Source organism: Herpailurus yagouaroundi, unplaced genomic scaffold (genome assembly GCF_014898765.1).
Source record: "Herpailurus yagouaroundi ecotype Mexico unplaced genomic scaffold, PumYag 159, whole genome shotgun sequence".
NCBI lineage: Eukaryota > Metazoa > Chordata > Mammalia > Carnivora > Felidae > Herpailurus > Herpailurus yagouaroundi.
This window is the reverse complement of record NW_024412400.1, coordinates 61,273,302-61,300,775: the sequence shown is the minus strand read 5'-3', so window position 1 is coordinate 61,300,775 and position 27,474 is coordinate 61,273,302. Positions and strand designations below refer to the sequence as shown.

General features: G+C 38.9%; 1 protein-coding gene and 1 pseudogene across 2 annotated transcripts in view; one reads left to right on the top strand and one right to left on the bottom strand.

Moving 5' to 3' along the window:
• The window catches only part of SERPINI1 (serpin family I member 1), a 71,893-nt gene that overhangs the window by 25,769 nt on the left and 18,650 nt on the right, over nt 1–27,474 (bottom strand). For both annotated transcript variants that reach the window (XM_040480677.1, XM_040480675.1), the window contains exon 2: nt 13–279. In XM_040480677.1, the coding sequence (XP_040336611.1) occupies nt 13–262 (250 nt within the window). In that variant the 5' untranslated portion in view covers nt 263–279. The remainder of the gene's footprint in view (nt 1–12; nt 280–27,474) is intronic.
• LOC121034283 (uncharacterized) lies at nt 8,617–8,767 on the top strand (annotated as a pseudogene).

Sequence of the window (27,474 nt, the reverse complement as noted above, 5' to 3'; positions counted from 1 at the left end):
AAGCACACTCACCATCTTTCAGGCTGTCATATCCCATCGAATGACGGATTTCTTTCAGGGTAGATCCTTGGGCCCCAAGTTCCATCATTCCCATAGCGAAGGTAACACTCAACGGAGAGAAAAGAATATTTTCATCCTCCCCAGTGGCTCGAAGATGGTTATACATATTCACTGACAACTCGGCAATGGTTTCATCAGGGAAAGTGGCCCCTAAAGCCAAACTTTGCAGAACCAGCAAAGACAAGAGTCCAAGGAAAGCCATGATGGGAGAGTTCAAACCTGAAAAACAGTAGTTTGTGTATTAATCATTAATTATCTCTGAGAAATGGAGTGAAAGGTAAAATAAGTAATAATTATTTCTTGGCAAAGCTGTAAAGCAAACCAGGTTTTTAAATGTACACAGTATTAATATCTCATAACAAAACCCCCTTAAAGGATATGCTGGAAGATGCTATTTTTAAAAAGGCAATTCATAGTCAAATGAATAAATAATATTGCTAAATTCTGAGGATTTTCTAGGAACAAGGTATTTCCTGGTCCCCACTGTGTACAAGAGTGTATACAGATGCATATATAACGAGGTATTATAGACCATGTTTGATGAGGCTGATTTATCAATTTTTCATATCTTCACCATATATATTTTGGTCATGATTTTGAAACAGTTTACTCTAGCTTACACTAAACTACACAGGTCCAGAAAAAAAACTAATGAAAACCAAAAGATATGTACAAGGTTTAAGATGAACTAGTGAAGTCAGGTATTTGAAAATAACGCTTTACCCATTTACTTACTACAATTTATAAAATTAATGCACCATGCAACTGGGTTGTCAACCGGCAGGAAAAGATCAGACACACACCTGCCACGGGCCCCAGTTTATTCAGCCCAGGCTGCAGAGCCCACAGGAAGTGGTAACCCAGAGAAAAAGCAGGGTCAGCACATCCTTGTGCACTTTCCCTTTGTACATTGGCTTCTATGAGGCGGCTGCGCCCAGTGACAATCTCGGGGCAGAGGAGCCTTCTACAATACTGTCCTTTTGTACTCAGGTTGATATTACCATTTCAACTTATACAAACTGATGCTTCTATTTCAATGAGTATTTCTAAATATGAGGCTTCTCTGGTTCTTGAACCATATTCTCTCTGGAAGAGAGAGTGTCAGTGCCCAGACAGCTCTAGATAATATTTCTGCCCCTTGGCACTCCAGTATTCCAGCAGCCCTGTCTCCCCACAAACAGCACACAGTGACAAGCACACACTGGGGACAGAATTTCCTCCTTCCTTGTGTTCTCCCGCTTTGTCACCGCAGGCATCTAAAAGCCAAACTGCCTACTCGGACAATCAAGTAGCTTCCTTGTTCACGATCTTAAAAAAAAAAAAAAAAATCACTAAAACAGCATGTAAAGTGATACTGAGCAAACACATTTAGAAAATTGTGTTTCAGTTCGCGTGGAGCATTAACAGTCCCCTTTACTCAGTTAACGGATGTGCACACATTCACCTAAGACTGGTGTGCTTCTGCCAAGCTTCCAAGTCACAACGACCTCATCCCTCCTGCGGTGTTTGAATTCCAACTTCAGAGAACTGCCTACTTAGTTTGTAAGTCCTTCACGTTTCAGGGCTCAGTTTTAGGTATCAGTTTTTTGTCTGAGAAATCCCCAGCACTGCCGCCACCCCTCCACTTTTGTGTGAAGGTTTAGAGCACTCTCCTTTGCTTAGGAAGGTAAGGTTCAGCCTGTATGTAAATATGGACTCTCAAAACCCACGCTGTGGAAGACACGATGGCTGCCCGTGGGAGATCAAGTGCACTGCTGTAGAACAGCGGCCAGGGGTGCGTGTGGTGCAGGGACTGAAGCCAGGGGCAGAGAACGCAGCTCCCCTGCTAGCCTACGAGCTTGGGCCATCAAGGGCAGGCTGCTGTGGCATCCTTTCTTCCTTCTGTACTCTAGGGAACTCAAAGAAAAGGTGGAAGTAGAATAGGGGAGCTTGAAGCTCTAGATCTGGATGGAAATTTAGCAGGTACCTCTCTTAGTTGAAAGAGACCTTAAGACATATATGGTATTTAATACGTGGGAGGTATTACCATTCAGTAGAACTTGGAAATATAAGTCGGACTCAAAGGTCTGCTCTTAAACCTAACACTATACTGCTGTCTGATATACCCTGCAAAGACCCAAACCTGGGCCTCATTACTCTCATTGAATGTTATCGAGTATAAGGCCAAGAAGTTGAAGTCACTATACGGTAGTGGTATCTGTCATCCAATAGCACAGCTATTTGGAAACCAATGCATTTAACATGAGTATCAAATTTTAGGTTAATAAACATTTTTCCTTCATATAAAACAAAACCAACCTATTGCCAACCAACAAGCATTCCAGCAAACAAGGCCACGTCTATTATGTTCATAAGCATTTTTATTTCCAAGTGAATGTACCATGAGATAAATAAGCTAACACATGATGTATGATCTTTGGCAAATCACATGCCTTCTCTCAGTCTTAGCTTCCTCTTTCATGAAATTAAGATGCCAATCCCTACTCCACACTAGTATTGAAGAAATAAATGAGACACTGTGTGTTTGAAGCACTCATTTTAAGCTACAAGTTATATTAATAATAGCATTATCATTAGAGAATATGTTTCCTAGGTTTGTATATTTGCTAAGTCAAGGAAGAGGCTTTAGAGCCAAAATGAGTATTTTATCATTCCTGCTCGCCCATCTAATGCAGCACAATTAGCCATTCATTCAGCCAAGATCAAAAGAGCACCACGAAGTTACCAAAATTTATAAGCACGGGATCTTGTCCTCAAGGAACTCCCATCATTGTACAAAAGCATATAATCAGTTATAGTCCTTACCTTTTTAATGAAAGAGATTCTTTTAAGAATCAGGAGAAGGGTAAATAACCTCTTCAGAAAATGCACACCTGTGGATAACAGAACATTATTTTCACTGACCAGGATACTCACTGGCCTCAGGAACCCCTGGTCTACATGGCAGATGGGCCAGATGCAGAAAGAAGCAGTGTTTGGTGGACCTGTGGCTCTGCGGTGTATCCTTATGGGGGGAAAGAGATGTCAAAACCACTAATGTATCTCTAGGCCTCTGGAGGTGTCCTGGAAAGAACAGCCATATGTCTGTGAGAGAGGGCTCTTCCCAGGGCAGTGAGCGGCAGCCACTGATTTACATGCGGCTTAAATCAGGAAACTCTTTAGTAAATATTTAAAGAACTCTGTTCTGGAAACACACATTTTATCTATAGTTAAGTGATCTTTCCTTCTTTTAAAGGCAAAATTTCCAGGGTGCAAGAAAAATGACTTCTGTTAGACTGGCCCAGTCTTTCTGATCCTACTTACCCTACCCCTGGTCACTGGCCCTTTCCTGTCTGGTGCCTCTGAACTACTCTTTCTGAGGATTTTTTTTTTTTTTCTGGGGAGAAGGGAAGATTTTCTTCCCTTCTTCTACCTTCTCAGTGGGGAGTGTTCTCCATGGATCTATTCTTGGCTCTCTTCTCTTCCGTGTAACGTTCTTCTCCTGTCTGCTGGTGAACTCCTCTCAAAGCAAAGATATTTCAACTATTATCCCTATTCATATTATTCCCAAGTAAGTAAAAGTCTAGCCCTGGCTTTATTTTTAATCTTAATTTGTGATGTGCATTGCAAATTATCTTGGGATTGTCTTAGCCTTTGACTCTGGCAGGCACTTCTAATTCAAGGTGGCTCAAACAGGACTCTGTCTTATCAACCAAAACCATTCTTTTCTTTTCTTTCTTTCTTTCTTCCTTCCTTTTTTTAATTTTTTAAAAAAATTTTAATGTTTATTTACTTTTGAGAGAGAGATAGAGCATGAACGGAGGAGGGGCAGAGATAGACAGAGGGAGACACAGAATCTGAAGCAGGCTCCAGGCCCGGAGCTGTCAGCACAGAGCCCAGTGCAGGTCAAACCCAAGAACCATGAGATCATACCTGAGCCAAAGTCGGCCGCTAACCGAGTCACCCAGGTCCCTTTCTTCCTTCTTTCCTTCCTTCCTTCCTTCCTTCCTTCCTTCCTTCCTTCCTTCCTCCCTCCCTCCCTCCCTCCCTCCCTCCCTCCTTCCCTCCCTCCCTCCCTCTCTTTCTTTCTTTCTTTCTTTCTTTCTTTCTTTCTTTCTTTCTCTCTTTCTACATCAAAGTCTTTGACTCCTTTCAATCTCCCTTTTCCTTATGTTCAATGAGCTGTCAATACTTACTCCATACTGCATTCCCGACACTTCTATCCATTATCCCATAAGCATTCCCATGGCCATGGTGGCAGTTCCTCTTAATGCATTCTCAAGGACCCACCATTTTCAGCCATTCTCTGAAGTCTAGGTTACTGCCCTCTTTAATCCAATGTATGCATTGCCTCCAGATGAATTGTTTTGATTGTACCATTACGAACAGGTATACTTACAAAATCTTACAAAATCTTACGCTCTTCCTCACGCCCATTAGAGTAAAGCCCAAAATCTTTAGTCTCACTGTAGTGTGATCCAACATGTTTCTACCCACTATTCCCCTTTCAGGGATCCTGAAATTCTTGCCAGACTCCCTTTTGCAATACATATCCCAGAATTTCTCCCTCCTGTTGCTGGCTTGTGTAGTTCTTTCTGGAACTACTTCAACCTGGTTCCATATGTTCATATCCTAACCACTCCTCAAGGTTCTGCTCTACTTCCATTTCCTTCATGAACACCCTCCTGATTCTTCAGTTACAACGACAATTTCCCCCTCCTCTGAAATGTTGGCACATTTCATCTCTACCTCTCCAATAGCACATACCACTGCTTCCTTCCATTACAGATAATTCTGTACACGAGCCATCTCTTTTCCTGGGTTTTCTGAAGGCACAGATGTCAGTGCATTCATCTTTGTATATCTTAAAAGAATCAGAATAAGTACTTAATGATTTACACATAGTAGGTACCAAATATTTGTTGAACTAACATAGCTTGAGATGTAAAGGCTCACAAATGCTGCACGAGAAGGAAAAGCAGGAGTAGCTGCTGCTTCTAAATTCTCAAAGCTAATTTAATCTTAGTCCACAGGTAGTAGCTCATTTCCATTTTTTATTCCCTTTGATAAAGTGTTTCCTTATTGAGTCGGAGACGGTCTTTCCAGACTGACAAAGTGGCACTGTCACCAATGCTGGCATAATGCAATGGCTGGACACGGGATGCATTAACAAACAAGCGCACCACCTTGAAAAATCACCAAAGGTGCTACCCAAATGTTACTGTATTAACATTAGTCTACAAAATGCCGGGGCTCCACCATTAATCATAATAATCAACACATTCTAAAACAAATTACTCTTACATGGAGCATTACTTCATAGATTCATTATTTTCAAACTACTGAATAAAATGCCTTTACATAAAAACAAGGGGCTGCAGTGCCGGAATAGTAGTTGATTGTGCTGTTGCTAGAAAAGGCAGAAGTAGTTGAGCTATGAATAAGTTACCATTAACTCTTGCATCTCTCCTTTATGGTACTAGTGGCCGGATAGGTTGTGGCCCGTGCATGTGTGCATTTTGCTTTAGAAAACACTGCGTTCGAACAGGTCAGGGAATTAAATCTTTTAATTGAGGGATGAGTGATCACAGAGCTGAAAGCTAGCACAGTAAGAAAGACTTAAAAAAAAAAACTTTCTTAGTAGTTAATGGTATTTATAGAAAGATGGATTATTCATAAATACAACTTGTTGCCTTTTTTGGATAACCCAATTGTTTGAAATTAAAAAAAATGGTTTCATAATTGCGAACTGTGAAAAACTGAAAGTATTCTTTAGATGGTGAAAAGAATTGCTGAGGAAGATCCTTTCTCCAACAAAAAAACAGCCACAGAAAATAACTAAGGAAGGGGTGCCTGGGTGGCTCAGTTGGTTAAGTGTCCGACTTAGGCTTAGGTCATGATTTCACGGTTTGTGGGTTTGAGCCCCACGTTGGCTCTGTGCTGACAGCTCAGAGCCTGGAGCCTGCTTCAGATCCTGTGTCTTCCTCTCTCTGACCCTCCCCCACTCACACTCTATCTCTCTCTCTCCAAAATAAACATTTTAAAAAAAGGAAGAAGATAGAAAGAAAGAAAGGAAGAAAGGAAGAAAAGAACTAAGGAAAAAATATCTAAAGCAAAGAACACTATCTTGAAGCACTCTGGCCTATTAATTCTCATATTTTTGCATGTAGTTATTTTTTAAATGTTTTTATTTATTTATTTTGAGAGAGAGAGAGAGAGAGAGAGAGAGAGAGAGAGCGCGTGCATGAGCAGGGGAGGGGCAGAGAGAGAGGGAGAGAGAGAATCCCAAGCAGGCTCCATGCCCAGAGTTGGCGCTGGATGTGTGGAGATTGATCCTACAACCATGAGATCATGACCTGAGCAGAAATCAAGAGTAGGATGCTTAACCAATGAGCCATCCAGGCACCCCACATGTAGTTATATTACACTGGGATAGGGGCAAAACAGTTTTATAAAAATAATGCCTCTTACAATTACATAAAAGAATGAATGTATCAGTCACATATAAGAATAAATATTCCATCATGAAAAGAAGACTGTTCTTCAAAGTGGATATGTTTGAATTCATGGTTTCACTAATTTTTTTTTTCTTTTCTCCCCCCTCCCACCATCCCCCCCAGCAGGGTTAGCACTGGGTGTTTGGAAACCACTGCTCTAAGTTTGGTTAGTTCTAGTTCACTTGGTGGAATTTGGAACAGAAATTTGGAATTGTTCTCTGATTCACTAAGAGAAAGGGCTGACCTAGATCAGCAGCAATGAAGCTGGAAAATTTGTCAAAGAATTTGTCACACACAAAAAAAGGAGTCATTACCTTGTGAAACAATCCATATTTTACCAACCTATAATGTAGCAAATTTCCTCAACTGTAACATGCGTAATGTTCGTCTCCACCCCCAATGTTAACTCTTCTGAAATTAGAATAAATCTTATAATCAATGTCCAAAGAAACCAGCCAGTCCTCAGATGCAAAGCTGTGCCACTGTGGTCATTTCCTGCCTAAGTGTCATCGCCTGAATAAGTGTAAACTTTCAGCTACTTTTTTATCCTTGTTTTCTCAGTCGACTTGTTTTCTTTGGTGGTGCCTCCCACAGTTGAGTTTTTGCTTAAACTTGGAGGCAGAATTATCTTCAATAGCGCTGTACTGTATGGCAGAAAAGGAGCCACGGAGGCAGAGAACAGAAAAGAGGATGTAGATTTACTATAAGTGATGCAAGCATTTACCACTCGAGAAACGAACTGACTGATTTTCTTTGAAACAGCAGCCAAACGTTTTACAAAGGATTCACGAATATAAGACCCATGTGAGTAAATGATTTGTGCAAGTGGATATATCTCTTGTCCTCGGGATATGTACAAAAGAACGGTCTGTCGGATGCCAAGCAGCACAATTAGAGGCAGAAGAATGTGCCAAATCTCTCAATATAAATCATAGTATTTTCAAAGCCAGGAAAGGTGAATGACACATGCATGCTTTGTGGAGGACTGTTGCTCAAGTGCTAGGCTGTCAATAGCTTCCTGATAACTTTCAAATTAGTTGTATAGATGTGTGGAGGGGTGTGGGGTAGACTAGTCAAATAATCAAAAGGAAATGGAGAGAGCACACCAGCAATTTTTGAAATGCCTTAAGATTATATTTTCAATCACAAAGGTCTATAAGTTTTGATCAGAAAATGCATTATGAAGAGTATCATCTCATGTGCCTCATAAATGATGGTCAGAAGTGATTCAAAACAATGAAAAGAAGGCTCTGACTGAAAAATCTTGCTTATTAAGGGCATAATATGCTAGGGTATAAATAAACATACTTCATTGTGCTATTTTTAAAAAAGAACTGTATAATTTTCTCCTTAAAATGTTCTTTCTCCCAAGAAAGATGTTATTAAAGATGTATTTTAAAACCAAGAGATCAGAACCAAGGAAATAAAGGAATGCAGGAGGTTTAATTCTTTAATCACAACATTTATGAAATTATGATCCTTCCATCTTTTTCTTTCTTTTGCTTCTCACCCCAGCTATCTAGCCCACTGTGATTCTTTCCATACTCTCTTACATTTTGCCAAAAAAAAAATCACATCTTTATGTTTTTTTCCTGTTCTACTGAATCAAGCAAAAAGGAAAGCTTATCAGGTATCTCAGAAATAAGGAGAAAATGGCCAGGTAAAATCAAAGGGGCAGAACTATGGAGAGAGTAAGCTACAGATACATAATTTACCAGAAAAAAAATTATGAAAGACTTGAAAATGGACCAACATGATTACTGGATGTCTTCAGTGAAAAACTATGGATTATCTAGAACATACCTTCCAGGGTATCTGACTATGAGTTTGGAACCCTTCATCTTCTTTGAACAATGTTACAGCTCTCTAAGATAAAGATCATTGATAGGGATGCAAATAATTCTTATCTATAAAAAATACTTAGTGTACATGTATGATTGAATGCAATTGATTATTGCCCTGTGGATATTGACTAGTTTTGTATCTACAATGCAAATGTGTTTCAGTATTCCTCATGAGTTTATATATTCATCTGCCTTTTGGATTCTCTAATGAATTGGTTATAATAGCCTCCTGAGTCATCGCTTCTCGGCCTTTTGGCTAAGATCAAGTGTAGTATCTGTTCTTATCAGTTTAATAGCTTCCTGAGTCTCTCATTAGTTAATGAGCTACAGAAAATCTTTGATATTTTTTCATTTTACATTTGTTTGAGAGTCAAGATTATAACCCTTAAAAAATAATGATAATTTTACTAATTTTAAAAATCTTGCAGTTGGAAATTTTTCTTTCCAAAAATATTTATTTTCATGGGATACTCCAACAATCAAAGTGGGAAGGAACTGGAACATTAGTCTTTTATTATTGAATATTCCATAATTATTGGTTGAATTAGTACTATATCAGTGGTACCCCAGAATGATTTAGTAGAGCTCTGTGGCTTGGAATTACTGATCACATAGCAGTTGGCACTGAGCGGCTGTGCAACAGGCCTAAAGTTCTTGGGTATTTTGCATGCATCCAAATAGAAGGTTAGGCCTGGAAGAGTCTATGGTGGCCTGCTCATTTAGGGACTAACTAACCCTGGAAATGTTGAGAAACAACCAAGGGAAAATGTGCTAAAACTCCCCAGAATTTGTAAAGTGCTTTGGTATATATGAACATATTAAGTCTGAATTCCTCAGCATCAGGAGGAGGCTAACTGGAATGAAGATGAACTGTGACTTAGAAGATTTCCTTTCCTTAAAGAAGATGTGGTATATACATATATATTGGAGTATTACGTGGCAATCAAAAAGAATGAAATCTTGCCATTTGCAACTATGTGGATGGAACTGGAGGGTATTATGTTAAGTGAAATTGGTCAGTCAAAGACAAATATATGACTTTATTTATGCATATGAGGAATTTAAGATACAAAACAGATGAAAATAAGGGAAGGGAAGCAAAAATAATATAAACACAGGGAGGGGACAAAACATAAGAGACTCTTAAATATAGAGAACAAATAGAGGGTTGCTGGAGGGGTTGCGGGAGGGGGGATGGGCTAAATGGGTAAGGGGCATTAAGGAATCTATTCCTGAAATCATTGTTGCACCATGTACTAACTAACTTGGATGTAAATTAAAAAATAAATAAATTAAAACAAAACAAAACAAAAGAAAAAGAAAAAGCGTCCACACAAAAACTTTAAAAATAAATAAATAAATAGCGAGCAGGTATTTTGAGGAAAAAAAAAAAAAAATTCCTTTCTTTGCGGATGCCCAAGGCTTCCAAAGAGTTTTGGAGTTTTTTGGTGCCAAACATCCTCTAACTAGTAGGAGGTAAGGGTTATAAACTTTCAAGAACACTTCACAACAAAGATAACCTCTTGGGAAACTGTTTAGCTCCATAAATCAATGATGAATAAATGAGACTCTGGTCACATATTTTCCCATGTTAAGCCATAAGAAATTTCTAAAATCCAAAAACCAAAATACTCAATTACTCTGTGTCCTTCAGAAAGTTAGAAAAATGCAGTCCAGCAGAACTTTCTGCAATGACATAAATGTTACATATGTGTACTTGTTCAATGAGGTAGCCATTTGCTACCTGTGGCTATTGGGTACATGTAGTGTGGCCAATACAACTGAAAAGCAAGTATTTTAATTTTAATTTTAATTAATTTCAATAGCCACATACGGCTAGTGGGTATCATATTTGACAACGCAGAGCTAGAGGTAGGCCAAATAGATTTACTCTTCATAACATTGGTTCTTGACCAAATAGCCTATAACACAAGCGCTTAAAACAAACAGAAAAATTAGTAGAATGAACTCCAAAACCCATGTCTCCTTACATAAGATATTTTGTTTGTAAACATACTCCTTTTCTTCAAGAGATCTCAATTAATAAAGAGGCTCCATTGAGAATTCCAAAGGCTTTTGATTAAAGTGGGTGACTACTGGGAAAAGTAAAGTCAATGCCAACAAGCACCAGTGAGCTGGCAGATCCCAGCCCTCCTGGAAATGTGACTTGGGCTTTCCATAAAGTGGTAATGAATAATTCTGTTTGGCACAAGCAGGGAGACTTTGTCCTTGCCAGTGAATGACTTCCTTTGGAATATTGTCAGGAGAGCTAGACAAGTGACACACAAGCCCTAAGGCAAGATTCAGGCAGTCGTTTCAGAGAGATGGGTTAAAACGTCATCATCAATCAAGGTCATGTGTGGCTCAAGGCCATTTTGAAACTAAGCCAGGCATTAATGGTCTTAGCTTACCCATTAATACTTTAAGAAATCCCTACTGATTGCTCTCCCCCAGCCTATGGGCTTAGCTGTTTAAAAGACTGCAGAATGTTCCTGCTGGAAACACCTTGACCAGACCCTCATTTTATAGGTGAGGAAATGGAGTCATTTGTACTGAACAACTTCTTACATACAAAAAGGATGTTTAATGAGCTATGAGAGAGGCTAAAAAACATACAAATTTGAAATGTGAATGCAATCTCTAGAACTCAATTCACTCATTCATTCAGTCAGTGGTTCAAAAAATACTTATTCTTGATAACTGCATGCCAGGTCCTGTGCAAAATGCTAGGGATACAGAAGATAACAGGAAGATACAAAATATATGCTTTTGTGGTATTTCCCTTCATGTATTAGGTATACATTCTTTAAAGAGATCTCCAGCTTTTAATTCAGAGCTTTAAAAATATTGGATTTTCTAATTCCCGATATGAAAATGTTGCTTGTGTAATAAAGTTTTTACTAGCGGGCTATGCCCCTGGAAATCTGAAAATACTCAGCTGTAAGGGTGCTTCTCAATTGTTTTGCTAATGGAGGGAGTATGAGCCTCACTCACCCTCCAATCATTCACTAATGCTTGAGTGTATCCTGAAGGGCTGGGAAATGAGGTGAAACATCCGGAGAAATTATGTCAAGAAAAAATTCTCACAGAAAGACTTTCAGAGTGTTTAAAGCCAGTTTTAAACTGGTCTGGAAAATGCACAGTCAGAACTATAAATACAGTATGGTAATGCGATGACACCCTAATAGAGGACAGTAGTTAGGGCTGTTAGCCACACCCAGCACAGTATCCCAGATACAAGGTATTTACATTTGTATTTATACCAAATTATATTTGGGTTATATTTAGCGTTCCTGTCTTGTCTTTCTTTTACACATTCTCTGTCTCTCCCCTTTATTTTACTATTTTAGCTTGAAGAGCCCTCACAGCTGGTGTTGGGTTTCACCTTCGGCTTTTACCTCTTGCCTTATTTCATAAGATCATGTGTGAGGGTTTGAGGACATCCCTAAATTCTTCTGAGGTGAAATGCTTAGGTTCACTTTGCCTCAGGTCTGTTGAGACCACACAAAGCTGTTTTCTTATCTTGGCTAATAAGTATAATATTCTCAAGACCCGAGTGCTCTGGTAGTAAAATGGCATAAGCTCATGGGTTTCTGACACCAAGATGATTGCAGAAGGATATTAATATTAGGTTGAATTTTGTGAAATTGCCATTTTTATAAGTCAACGTGGTCAAATAATGGCACCTCCATATGCTTCAACCTACTATCTAGTGAGAATTTGCTGTGCCGCAGGCTGAAGGTTAGAACTTTCATTTGCTGTTTCACTACTTTTTATTTCATGCAGTTATTTCAGTATTTTGAAAAGTTACAATATCTCACACTTTCAAAATGCATACTAGTTGAGAAGCTGGAAAATATTTATTATAATTTTTCTCTTAGAATTCTTTCACCTTGTGTTAGAAATGCTAGAAACTGACACAAACACCAACCTAAATTAGGTGACTCTTTCTTGAAAAGAAAAAACAAACAAACAAAAAATACTTGTGGCTTACTTACTGTACCCTGGGGAAATTAAGTTACAGGCATTGTTTTCTAGACAGTCTTTTGCAGGACTACAGAGCATGGGGAAAATGAAAGTGAGAATGTGTCAAAAACTAATTTTACTGCTTTGTTTTTTAATACTCCTATAAACTAAAAATACAAAATTACTCTGATATTGATGAATGTATTAATGCTGCCTGAAAATATCCACCTGTTAACTCTATTTATAAACCTGCCACACATACTGTGTGTGGGGGATTTCTAAAAGAAAGTTTGGTTTCCTCTTCCTGTTCATCACTGTCAGTGTCTGAAAAAGCAACTTGTAATTTTTGTTGCCTGGGCCAACAAGGGAAACATTAAGTAGATATAAAAAGGCTCCATGAAAGTATTCTGGTTACATCTCCCTGTAAATTTCAGAACCACATTTACAATATAGTAATAGCTGTAGGAAGTGTGTAGAAAGATGATTAAGGAAATCAGCCAATGTTAATGTTGAATAGGCAAAAAAAAAAAAAAAAAAAAAAAAAAGATAAGCAAATGAGAGAGAGAGGAGAAGTTTGGGGTGACAGTGTACTTCTCCTCCACAAAGCAGAGTTTAAAGCAATCTAAATAAAAATCAACCCTTATCATTTTCAGAGATCTGGAGAGACATGGATTTAATTGTTTTCTTCTGCATCTTCTAAGTTTCACGGTTCTCACTGACTGGAAATGGTCCTTTTTATCAAACTCCTTCCTTATACGGCAGCTCAAGGCTTTCCCCATGGTTGGGCAGGTCAAATGGGAGGGATATTTTATGGATCTTATATTGGTCACCAGTGCCCACTGCCCTGGCACACCGTGAGAGCATGTTCCTCTCCTCAGTCAACCACTGAAAGAAAGATCGCACAAGAGTCATGGTGAAATGCAGGCAGGGATGTCTACTTTTCATTTTCCTAACTAGGGAACTGCTTCTTACATATCCTAAACATTATTGAAAGTTAAAGCTAGTTGTGTCAGAGAAATTTCAGAGAATATTTTTAGGACTCCAAGATATGTGTCAGGGTCTATCTTGCAGACAACTTGCCTATACATAAATTAGAATAAAATGAAATTGTTCTCTTAAGTTAACTTTTTAAAAAATACATACAGATAATTGGCCCTGCAGAGAATGACTGAATGATGGGCATCAGGTTAGTTTGAGCCTCACAGATTTTACAGTGGAATAGATCTACAGATCTATATTTTAAATATACAGTTATAGTCCCAGTAAGAAAAACAATGAGAGTCAAAGCTCAACTTGAGTTAAGCTCAAGAGAGTCTACTCAGATAGGAGGGATATGCTGTCATATTTTCTCATTTCTAGTGTTGCTTGAGAGTCTACATGTGAGTGTCTGGGATCTTGAAGGCTAGGGAATTGTTAATACGCTTTAAGAATATGATAGGAATATCTCAGTTTCAAATTAAAAGAGAAATTCTTCCTATAAAACAGATCATCTGACATCAGTTTTCTCCCCAGAGACCAATTACTTCATGGAATTCTAGAGCTGAAATAATGTAACGGGCTAGTCATCTATACATAATAAACAAATCATGGCTAATCCTCATAATAAGCTGGAAGGTAACCCCATTTTACAGATTAAAAAGCTTAAATTCAGTGAGTTTAAGATATTTTACCATGTTCACATGGCTTACTAAGGAGTGAAAAGGGGATCTGAGCTTTCATCTGAAGGCTTCAAATCTCATGCTATTTTTACTGTGCCACGCTGCCCCAGGTGGATAGGGCTTAGAGGTCACTTGGTCCACTTCTCATATTGAATGCAGGAATTCCACAAAACCAACTCTGCTTAAATTCCTTGTGTGTGTGTCAGCTTTGTGTTTGTGTGTGTATGGGTGTGGAGGGGGGAGGAGGGACCTCTGAGTTTTTTATTGGATTCCATGCTAGCAAGGTATCTTGTAGTTTAGATGAAATCTCACCGCCTTTAACATACAGATCCTATGTTTGCCTATAATGCTACAACAGGCTTTAAGTAAAAAATATATTAATTAGGGTCTTACCCTGCTATAGAGTACATTATAATACTTTAACTTTTTTAACTAGAGAAAGTTAAATTGGTAAAACCTTCACAGACAACAAATTCAAAAGTTATGAAAAGGCTTATAGTGAAGATCTTCTATCTCCTATCCCCTCGTTTGCCAATTTCTCTTGGTGGAACCAACCAATGTCATCATCCAGAGATATCTTATATATGTACAGTATATACATTTCATCTTTTGTTACAGAAGTAATAACATAATATGCATCATATACACAGTGGTGTACAACCTCATTTTTTCATTTAGCAACACATTTTGGAAACTATTTGCTATCGTTACATAAAAGGCTTCCTCGTTTTTGTTTTGTTTTGTTTTTTAGCAGCTTCACAGCATTTTACTGTATGGATTGCCATAAAATACTTAATTAGTCTCCTACCAATGGGAATTTAGATTATTGTAATCTTTTGCTATTACAAATAATGAGATAATGAGTAATTTCAGAAATATATCATTTCACAGGTGTGCAATGATCTCTGCAGGGTAAATTCCTCGAAGTGAAGCTGCTAGGTCAAAAAACACAAGTACTTGTAATTTTGATAAATATTGCCTACTGACCCTACATTGAAATTACACCATTAAAAGCCCTAGAAAGAAATAAGGAAGACCTATACAGAAGAAAAATTGAAATATTGCTAAAAACTAGACACAAAAAAGACTAGAATGTTTCATCTCCTATGTAATCTTCCTAAACTAAGGACAGATGAACATGTTGACTGACACCATAGGGGTACAGTCAACAAGATCCAGGTGGTAGGAAACTCCACAGGACAACTTCAGTTTCAACAAATAAAATGCAGGAATAAAGGCCAGTGAGAGCTGGGGAGGCAGGAAGCCAGTGGCTTCAAAGAGTCTCGAGAGACATAGCCACAGGTTGCTATGCCTGACCTTTATTTGGATGCTGGGTGAAACAAGCAAACTTTAAAAATCACTTATGGTATTATGAGACAATGTGGGAAATGACTAGGATCAATGGAAATGGACATCTTCTCCATAGATAGGAATATTCAATACCATAAAGATTTCAGTTCTCCCTACACTACTGTATGCATTTAGTGTAATTTCAGTAAAAATAGCAACCTTTAAAAATTAGACAAGCCATTCTAAAGTTCACATAGAAAAAACTAAGCAAGAATAGCAAAAGAAAAAAAATTCTGGGGAAAAAATAATACCGATGAAATACTAAAATGCATTTAAAAACTATAATAATTAGAAGAGGGTGGTGAGAAATATAATTTGGTATATGATAAAACTTGGCATGTCCAATCGGTGGGGTAGGAGATTATTGAGTACATGCTAAGAACAGAATATCCATATATTAAAAAATAAAGAAGATGAGTACTTTGTACTTTAAATTAAAATAAATTTCAGATGGGTCAAACTTTAAAAGTGAAAATTGAAGCTTTAAAATTCCAGGGAGAAATCCTGGGAACACAGAAACGACCCAGGAGCCATTAAAGAAATGATTAATATGACTGTAGGGAAAATTAAAAAATCTGTACAGCAAAAACCACAGAGTGAAGTCAAAGGGAAGTGACAAACTGAAAAATCTTAAATTACAGATAAAAAGATAATTTTCCTACCTTACACAAGACCTCTATAAATCTAGAAAATCAACGAAAATCCTATAGAAAATTAGGCAAAGGACATGAATAGATCTTTCACTAAAATGATACTTAAAAAGCTCTTGACCACATAATAATATGGTCAAACTTTTTGATAATTATTAAAACTACACTGAGGTACCATTAGTTACATATCAGAATGATGAAAGTAATATTAAGGCCTAAATTCTTAATTATTTAAGAATGACTCTAAGGCCATCTGACTTGTAGAAAAAAAATGACTGGGGCAAAAAAGCAATAACGTCTTAGAAGTTATAGAACATTCCTGTAATCTTTAGGCTTGTGTTATGGTTCTAACTTATGCAAAGGTCACAACATCAGATGATCTCTCTAATCCAGAATGTAATGGAAAAACTAGAACAAATAAAATCTTTAAGTTTTAAAAAATAGTCAAAAATAAAAATCCATAAAGATACACATTTTGTATTAAAACTTGTACACTTGACTCAGAGGGGCATGCCGTGGACCCCACTTCAGAATATTTACTTTTATTTTATATACAGTCCCAACATAAATTTTTGTTTTGATTTGGTTTCCCATCTTTAGCAATTACAAGAAAGAAAAAAAAAAAGAGGGAGAGAGAAAGTTTGCTGGAGACAGGCATACTGACTTTAGGAAGAAGCCACAAAAAAATGTTGGTCTACAGCAAATGAAAAACTATGTAGATCTGATATAAAGACTTAAAGCCTAGGACGACTTACTATAGGCACATTTCCTATGAGAATCATGGTATTACTGCAGCATCCAGTGTTAGATATTCATGAGGATGCCCTTCAGCCGTCTCAAAAATAATTCTTACTCTGTTCAGGACATATGGAAGGATGCATATAATACATGTTAGATAAACTACCCATAAGCCATTGGAAACAAAATATTGGGATATTTACCAAGATATGTTTCATTTGTCTAGAAAACTCAATTGTGCAAATTCCTCCTTGGACACAGCTAAGTGTGATCACTCTAGTTTAAAAGACAAATAATAAATTGTCACTGGTATGCTTTTGTGCTTTTGTTTTTTACCCACAAGTCAGCTTTTCCAAGCTTCCATAATTCTGAATTGAATAATACCTAACTTACCTTGTAATTACTTAAGGAATAGTTTTGTGGGTTTATGACCTTACTGCAGAACATGTCATATTTCAAAATTACTTGCCTTAATGTAATTATGTTAATGAAGTGAGATTATGTTCATATTTGAATCTGCATGGCTTCATAATGGCAGCAGTCAGCATCATCTGTTGACAGCTCAGTGTCTGAGGCAGGGAGGCTCTCTGGTCAATTTTCTTTTTGGTTGTGGTTTTCTTTGATGTTCTTCACTTTTTAGCAATGAACACGGGTGGCATTTTAAAACTCAATTTTTTGACGATGAAGTTACTAGGCAACAAAAGGTGTCCTCAGAGGGGTGAGTTACTTTAAGATTGAGAATCTAGTATGATTAGATAGTGTGTGCGTAGCCTCTAAGGATCATTAATATCATTAATGTGAGGCAAAAGTCCCAGACTAAATGGCTTCTTGGGAAGTGTAATTTATTCAGAATGACATGACTTTAAAATGTTTTTATAACCCAATATTTAAAAAAAGGATAATTAAACTATTTCTCTAAATCAGCACTTCTCAGTGTGTGGTCCGGGGACTTCTACCATCATAATTTCCTAGGACATGATGAAAACACAGGGTAGGGGCCACATCACCAACCTCTTGAATCAGAAATTCTAGACCCGGGCCCTAGTATTTTTAAGAGATCTGTCAGGGGATTGTTTGATGTACTCAAGGGTAGATACCAACTAGGATATACCTGTAGGTAGAACTGAGGTAAAAACAATGCAATGGTGGTGTGAGAGAACAGGGGAGGAGGAAATAGCGAGTGCTAATTAAAACGAGGCACTTCACGGGGCGCCTGGGTGGCGCAGTCGGTTAAGCGTCCGACTTCAGCCAGGTCACGATCTCGCGGTCCGTGAGTTCGAGCCCCGCGTCGGGCTCTGGGCTGATGGCTCAGAGCCTGGAGCCTGTTTCCGATTCTGTATCTCCCTCTCTCTCTGCCCCTCCCCCGCTCATGCTCTGTCTCTCTCTGTCCCAAAAATAAATAAACGTTGAAAAAAAAAAATTTAAAACGAGGCACTTCACAAACCAGCTCATTTATTCCTTTACAGTGTGGTGGGCAGTGATGTTTACATTTGTTTCTAGGACGATGGCTGAATGTTGACCTGTTCCCCAGATTGTAAGCTTGATGAGGACACAATCACATCTGTCTCCCTCAGGACTATCTGGGCCTAGAGCATGGCTTGGCCTGTCTGACCTCCATATATGCTGAATGAATGATTTACGTATATTACCTGCATTCACGGATGAACAAATTGAGACTTGGAGACGGTAGGTAGCCTAAGACCACCCAGTTGGTAGTGAGCAGAGACTCAGGGCTGGTACCAGAGCCCAGGCTGCTTTCCCTAGACAGTGCGCCTTGTCATAAGGCATTCGTAAATATCCTGGGCATGGGGGGGTGGGGACCACTCAGCAAAAGGGAATAAGAGAGAGAGAGGGTGACAAGGAGTATTGCAGTTTGAAGGAAAAAGATTAGGCAGGTTTCCCTGAGTAGGTGATTTCTGGACATGGGCTTTAAGGAAGAGCCATGCCCCTGATAACTGGAGTCCGAGGCCAGGGATTATTAGCAAGAGCCTGAAGAAGGAGTGTGTCTTTAGTTCCAAGATCAGCCAACCCCGATGGAATAGAGAGAGCAAAGCGGGGAGTGGGTGAAAGCCTAATCAGAGTGGGGAGGAATGCAAAAAGACAGCCCCTTTGAAGAACAGAGGAATCTGGCAGTAGCTGGATGGAGACCACAGTTGGAAGAGGGTCTTCTTTATTTGCCTGTTTGAAGTACCAAACAGGACGCTTGTCTCCTAGTAGACATGCACTGAGAGAAGGGGGATTGATGATTCAGGAGAGGGCATTTCAGGAGTTAGGTATTATGAGGAGAGAGGATGAGAACCTGTGCACAGGAAGGGGGTGGCCTTACATCGAAGCACAGATAATTCATCTATAGACATAGGAGAAAAGGCAAAGTATGTGGGTACAGATGCTTTCAGGTGCGGAACTGTGGTAGCAGGAGAATGTGAATTTTTTTTTTTAAGTTTATTTACTTAGAGAGACAGAGAGAGAGAGAGAGCACATGAGAGAGAAAGAGGGGGAATGCAGAGAGAGAGGGAGAGAGAATCCCAAGCAGATGCTACAATGTCAGCACAGAGCCTGATGCAGGATGAGATCCCACAAACCCTGAGTTCAAGACCTGCGCAGAGATCAAGAGTGAGATGCATAACGGACTGAGCCACCCAGGTGCCCAGACTGTGAACGTTTTTTTAATGGGTTCCCTTTTCTCCACGAAATAGGATGCAAGGTCATTAGCTAAGAACAAGCCAGGGAGCAGGTGCCAGAGAACCTGCCTTCAGTACATTTTTCACTGCATTTACTCGTGTGTAAGCACTGTACTTGGTAGATCTGCTTAAACATATGGAAATATCTTACGCACATACTCTTGCCAAAGCAGTGTTACTCATCTTTGGTTAGAATTAGCTTGGAAAGTAAACCGTGCAAGTAATGAATTTTGAAAAATAAATTAATACAGATTGAAAACCTTCTTCTCTGCTCCCACTTGTACTGTAAATTTATTCTCTCAAAATTATTTCGTGTTCTGAATGTCATTGAGGAATTTAGTAGATTGCTGAGCTGCACCCCAGAAGTGGGTTTCCAACCGTAATTTAATTGGAAGGGTTGTAACTAACTTTCACCATATGGGACTGCCAGATGTAATCAATGCAATATAAGTTTGAAGAAAACATTATTGAGTGTGTCTAAGCACATTTTATAAGCAATGAAAGCTATCATTTATGCAACAGAAATCACTCTAATGTCTTATGAAATTAGGGCATCAGGAGAATGCATAACTGTTAGAGGGTTAATGTAGATCAAGTAATTTTGGCTGAAAGCACACTAAAGACAGACACAAGTCGGATAATACAGGTACTACTCACCACTCCTCCAATCTACCAAGTCAACTAATTTATAAGGCTAGCATGGCCTAAAGTCTTTATACTAATACAAATGATGATACAGGTGGAAGCTGATTCAGCTGGGAACTTAATTTTTTTTTTTTTTTAATGGAGAATCTGGGCAAATTCCTCCCCATTAAGTAGAGGCCCACAAAGATTTTAATCTGGGGCCAAGATATGGTTTAACAAACTGAAAGTGCCACCACTGAACTTGTAGCTTATTATTTAGACTCTTCAAGACTTAAAGGTGTTGCAACCCTTGGGGCACCTGGGCGGCTGAGTTGGTTGAGCGTCTGACTTTGGCTCAGGTCATGATCTCATGTTCCTGGAGTTTGATCCCCAGGCAGGGCTCTCTGCCGTCAGCACACAACCTGCTCCAGACCCTCCCTGTCCCTCCGTGCCTTTCTCCCTGCCCCTCCCTGGCTTTCATTCTCTCTCTCAAAAATGAAATAGACATTAAAAGAAAAAAAAGGTGTTGCAACTCAGTGGCTAATCGTGCAATGAATAAACTTATAACAAAACTGTGATCCCGAAAGTCTATTGTTCGCATATCTGAAGGCAGGCTTAGAACAAAAATATCACACCTGAGTAAACCATTTAGGCAGCATTGTTTTCTCCCCCTCCAGGTTAGGCTGAAGAGGGCTCTTGTACAACCAAAGAGTTCATCTGCACTAATTGTGTATCAGGAGTAACTATTGTACTAGCATTAAATCTTGCTCAAATACAGATGCGTATATCCCATATGCTACCAAAACAATGGCATTCCAAAGCTAAGGATTCAAGACTACCCACATTCAGAGAATAATCATCTGGTCTTATTCTCCCTGGACTTGGCCACTGTTATTTGCAGAATTGTTATGAATAAAACTTAAGAGTTAACACCTTAAATCATCCTGATGTTGAACTCGTCCCCTGCACAGGCTGATAAAAACACATGTGTGAAACCAACAAAGGAAAGGCAAATTCAGATCCTTTGAACTGTGTAATCTTTGGTCAGATTAGATAAATTCAGAAGAGATGTTCCATTTCAATAATCCATAGACTTTAAGAAGATTAAGGATTATGAAGTAGTCAAGATCACACCTGAGCATATAAGCATACACACACACACACGTGTGCACACGCACACACACACCACACCTGCACCATTTGGAGCAAGGCTACCAGAACTGAAGAATCTCCTGCTGCCAGCCTATGAATTTGAGCTGAGGCAGTATGTTCAACCCAGGGGCACAGTGTGGGAGGATTGGAGGCTGGCTTCTTCTCTGGCCGGTTGCCTTCCACCGCCCTAGTGCCAGGACAAGTTGTGATGAGTTCTGAAGCCAGGTTGGAGCATCTTCTCTTGACTTCAGTTATCTAGCTGGTGGCTGGCCCTTCTCCTACCAGAACCATTATGACTTTAGTAAGATATGATTGATGGCACCACAAAGAGGAAATGATGAGGCTAGCCAGCTGGACCACAGAGATATTCGGGCAGCAAGATTAATTTAAGCTTGCCAGTTGAAGCAGGATGTAAGTAGATTCTAAAACAATTCCCAGAGCACAGTTAATATGAAGAAAATAAAGTTTACTTTTAAACAGTCTGTAAGTGGCCTTTCACTGGTGGATGTGCACTGAATGTTTGCAGAGAAATAATAAACAGGACCTCAAGGATGCTGGACTTCAAGGCCAATTCTGTTGTCCTTGCTGCGATCTTTGGCGGCTGAGTTACTACCGTTCCTGCTTAGGATGCTATTCCTAGCCCTTTTCACCTGGTTAACTTCCATTTCTCTTTCATAACTCACTGCAATGAAGTCAGCCCCCAAAAGTTATTTACACATTTGTATGTACGGTTCTCAGTGCAGTGTTTTGACTGGAAGATTCTAAACAAATGTTTGTCGAATGAAAGACGGTAATAGAGAAATAGCTACATTTATGGAATATGAATAAAAAGAAACTGGATGGAGCGTGAGAAGACTTGAACTTGAGTTCTAACTCCACCACTCACTAAGCAGCAAATCTTTTACTCTTGCTGTTTCCAAGTCTATTAAGTGGGAATACTAATGCCTTCTCCATCTTCTTTGTTAAGCAGTTATGAGAACAAAGGGGCTATAGTGAGAAAAAACGGATCTAACAGAACACCTGGCTCCATAATGGGTAGCCTTGGGCAAATCACTGAAATGGGTGGCATGTATTTCCTATGTCAAGTGTGGATCAAAAAACTTCCCTATCTTAGGCTTCTTTTATAAAGGGACATTCAAATACCAGAAAGTGTTGTGGCCTTTTTAAAATTTATTTTTTTAATGTATTTTTTAAAATGTTTACTCATTTTTGAGAGACAGAGAGAGAACACAAGCAGGGGAGAAGCAGAGAGAGAGGGAGACACAGAATATGAAGCAGGCTCCAGGTTCTGAGCTGTCAGTCAGCACAGAGCCTGATATGGGGCTCAAACTCACTGACCGTGAGATCATGACCTGAGCTGAAGTCGGACTCAGCTGACTGAGCCACCCAGATGCCTCTTTAAAATTTATGTTTAAAAATATTTTTTAATCTTGAAATAATTTTAGACTTACCAAAGACATTGGAAAAAAAGAGTTCCCATGTACCCTTTACCTACTTTCCCCGGATGTTACCATCTTACTTATAACTGATGCACGATCACCAAAACCAGGAAAATAACTTTGATATGTTACTTTTAGCTGATGTATAGACCTTATTCAAATTTTTTCCAATTATTCCACTAATCTTCCCAGTCCTGGATTCTATCCAGGGTTTCACACTGCATTTAGCTGTCATGTCTCCTTTGTCTCCTTCAATTTTTTCAAACGTATCTTATGGGTAGATATAGTAAGAATGAAAATATCCTATTTCTCATCATGTTTTTGGCCACTAATTTTAATATCCACTGATTATCCTTATCTGCTACAATTAACACAGTGTTTGCCAAATGGTGGTTTTTCTACTTCCATTATTGTTTGTACATTCATTCCTTAATAGGAATTCTACTGCAAGAAAGAGGTATCCCTTTTCTCTCATTTACTTATTTATCCAAATTATTTATTTGTATCAGTATGGATCCATAGGTATTTATTTTATTCCATGGGTTATACAGTCCATTACTATCAGTACTGATTTGCTTTTCAAATTGTCCTAGATGTGCTATGGCCTTTTTTGATGGTTCAACTCACACAAATCAATGCCTTGCCGAAAATCAATCTACCCCAAGAAACGCCTGTTTGGAGACGTGGCATATGAGAAAAAATTAAAATGTATAGCTGTAAAAAAATGTCTGGAGTATCCAGGACACAGTGACCCAGACACCAGCAGTTCCAAAAATGAAGACAAAAGACCTATAAGGATATAAGAAGTTCAGGGTACTGAATACCCTTTACATTTATACTCTGGCTGGAGATTTACCCATCTGGCAATTGGTAAGGGTGTTTAGGGACATTTATATCCCTCATTCATCTGAATATACAGAGGCTGGAAAGAAGTATTACTTAGGAGTGTTTGGGTGGTTCAGTCGGTTAAGCATCTGACTCGGTTTCAGCTCAGGTCACGATCTCATGGTTTCATGAGTTGAAGCCCTGCATAGGGCTCCGTGCTGACAGTGCAGAGCCTGCTTGGGATTCTCTCTCTCCTCTCTCTCTGGCCCTCCCCACTCATGCTGTCTCTCTCTCAAAAATAAATAAACTTAAAAAAAATTAATTAAAAGTTCAATAGCTGTATCTTATGGTGTGTGTGTGTGTGTGTGTGTGAGAGAGAGAGAGAGAGAGAGAGAGAGAGATTGATTATAACCTATTTAGACTACTCTAATGAGAACTTTTTGAAAACAGCTAAAGCCAACCTTGAGTATGATTTATATAACATAAATCGCTGTGCAACAGACAGGTGATTGTTTGTTCATAAAATCAATTACTAATTCATCACACAGACTTATACTTTGAATGTTTAATATGTTCCTAACACTGTGCAAACACCATGGATATAAGCAACAATTAAATACTGTCTTCAGTGACCTTGAGTTCAGTGGAACTGAGGTCCTTTCAAAAAGCTGAAATGTTTCAGGTGGTCATAGAAAAAGCTTTTGGCTTCATTAGTAAAATGGGAGGGCTGGTCTTTGATCTTTAAGATTCTTTTTCAGCATTAAATTCATTTGATACTGTGATTCACTAACTTGATTATTTAAAAATTGCGGTTTAATGTGCCTTTCTCTCAAAATATCCTAATCAGTAATAGATGCACTTTTCTATTTAATAAATCCTTTGTAGCTGTTTAAATACTTACTGAATCTCACAGAGCTGATCCCCTATGGGTGGAAAACCTCATTTACATACAGTCCCCGACTCTATTTTTCACACACAGGCTTAGACTTGTGATATAATGAAGAGTCAGCGGAGACTCAGAATACATTATTTTTAAAGTCAGAGGCAGACAGTTAGTTGCATATTGTGGTTACTTAGTTTTCTTCTTTTGATTAATGGAAATCAAATAGCTAATCTAAATAATTATAGTGGAAGGCTAGAAATTGCTTCCATGGCTATGACTGCCATATTAATTTGGGGCATTTGCTTATCTATCTCTTCCCAAATCAGAAAGACACCTTATCTTATGACTGATGACCAGATACACTTATTTGGATGTTTAATTTAAAAAACATTAGAGGGGCATCTGGGTGGCTCAGTTGGTTAAGCATCCGACTTTGGCTCAGGTCATTGATCTCACAGTTCATGGGTTCAAGCCCCACATCGGACTCTGTGCTGACAGCTCAGAGCCTGGAGCCTGCTTTGGATTCTGTGCCTTTCTCGCTGCCCCTCCCCTGCTCAGGCTCTGTCTCTCACTCTCATAAAAATAAATAAACATGAAAAAAAATTAGAAAAACAGCAACACCTACTTCCTTTAATAGCTAATAATAGCTGGTACTATAATCTCAGAGGTTACAGAACAGAAAAGTAAAAAAACAGATAAAGACCAAGATATTTTCTAAAAAGTCATTTATGCCATCTCGAATTCACATTTTGTATTTACAATTTCAAATATGAACAGTGATATTGGTGTGCATTGTACAAGGTTCCAGTGCTAACCACAGGCTTCTCATAGTCCCTCTCTGCCAACATCTTAAACTAAAATAACAGCTCTTTCTACAAAGCATAGCAATATCACAACGAGCGCATTTGAAGGAATCTAAGGCTGTCATCTAATTTTTTTAAAACAAGAACTTATGTTCACATGTAAATTCATTTTAAAATATTGACTCTACCAGAGTCCTTGGTTACTTGCCTACTCCAAGACAGAGGTGAAGATGTGCTGTAGATAAAAAAAATCTTAACTGCCTCTAAAAGGAGTTCAGCTTAGAGACATCCTCACAATGCCACATTCTTTCTTTCAGTGTCTTAATTAGGAAGTGCTTCCAAACTACTGTCCTGAAATATACCGCGGATTAGAATGTATCATGTTCCCCTTTACAGATACACTTACGACATGTGGATGTGTGTGTGGCGGGGGGGGGGGGGTTATATGTGTAATGCTCATAGTGAGAGGTATGACCTAGTAACCTGCTAGACTTGGAAGATTAAAGTAAAAGTGGATGGAGGATTAGATTTGCTGATGGAATGTATTTTGAAAATATCAGCTCAGACAACAGAATGGCTCATTGTGCAGCCTGAGGCTACAGGGAAGTTATCAAAGATGTTTGTGGACCGCAGGAAAGGAAGAAAAGAAGTAACTCAGGAAGGCCAACTAAGTCAAGTGGTCAGTCACAGGGAAAGAAAACATGCTAGGGGGCATCTAGGAATCACACAACTACTGGGGCCTGGGGGTGGAGGCTGGGGACAGGACAAGGTCAGTTTAACCTTGAAGTCCATGGGTGGGCATGCACACAAGCAATGAAAGACTGAGAAATCCTAAAGTGGAAGGAAATGAAAGGATTTAGCTCTTCAAATCTGGGAGCACTATAAAGCAGCAGCAGAAAAATGACAGATGCTACATCTTGTTCCAACTAAGCCAAATCATGAGGGTATGTTCAATTAACTTTGCTTCTCTATACAGAGGATAGCTTACCAGAAGTAGTTTGACTTCTAATGGGTTAATCTGGTTAGGGACACTCCCAGTGTGTCCCAAAGATGTGTAAATTCAGTTTTGCACTGTGGATTTTCTTTGTTTTACTTTTTATTTTTTAATGTTTATTTAGTTTTGAGAGACACAGAGAGACAGAGCATGGGTGGGGGAGGGGCAGAGAGAGAGGGAGACACAGAATCCAAAGCAGGCTCCAGGCTCTGCGCTGTCAGCACACAGCCCAACACGGGGCTTGAACCCACAAACCGTGAAATCATGACCTGAGCCGAAGTCGGATGCGTAACCAACTGAGCCACCCAGGCGTCCCTGAACTGCGGATCTTCTTAAAGCCAGGTCATAAACCTTAATGTTATTCTATGTTGACATTTAAAATATTCCAATTTGAACAGCCTCCATATAGTAAGGAGAGAACAGATTTATGCTAGAAACTGCAACTTATGAAAATATATATGCTTCACAGAAGTAGGGCACTTTGAATTGGTTAAATATTTCAATTGCATAAATAATCCAAATGCTTGTAAACATTTTACAATTACAGACCAGTAGAGGGCTTTAAGAGGCACTTCTATCTATTCCAATTGCTGAAGTTGTGTCTCCGTAGCCGGGAGTCCGGCCGGGATGTGTGGTTCGTTGGTTGATGAATTCCCACTGTCCCAATTTCTGGGATTTGTGGACATCCTGTGGTGATTCTAACCTTCATCCCTCTCTCTTGCCTGGATTTCATGCCTAATTAACTGATATAAAAATGATTGCAGAGCTCACAAATGCTTAAACTGACATAAAACAAAGGTAAATGTGGCATAACGGAGTCTCTTACTTTCACTGTCATTGAAAGTATAAATAGTTCCCTTGAAAAAGGAGCTTTAAGGTTAATACATGATTTCCGAAAGAAAGAAATCTACTCTCCTGCCCTCCTACCCTCCCTCCCTTTTTAAAAAAAGTTATGGGTTAGCAACTGTCTTTAGAATTAAATCCAAGGTAATAGACCCAGAGGCATGCTCTATCAAGCACACATTCTGGTATTTCTCTCCAACAGAAAGACAGTAGCACCACTATATAATCATTGCCATTCCATATATATGTGGTTCCACACATATGCAGTTATACATGCACACGCGCGCGCGCACGCACACACACACACACACACACACACATTTTTGACTAACAACGTAAACAGTCTTCTGACATACAGCCCTCATTTATCAGATATTATTCCAGTGACGTTGGTTCTAGGCAGGTGTTTCTTAATCTTTGCTTCAGCACATCTGAGGAATGGAATATATTCAAGTACAGCCAGTCTGTATTAGGCAATGGAGGTGAGG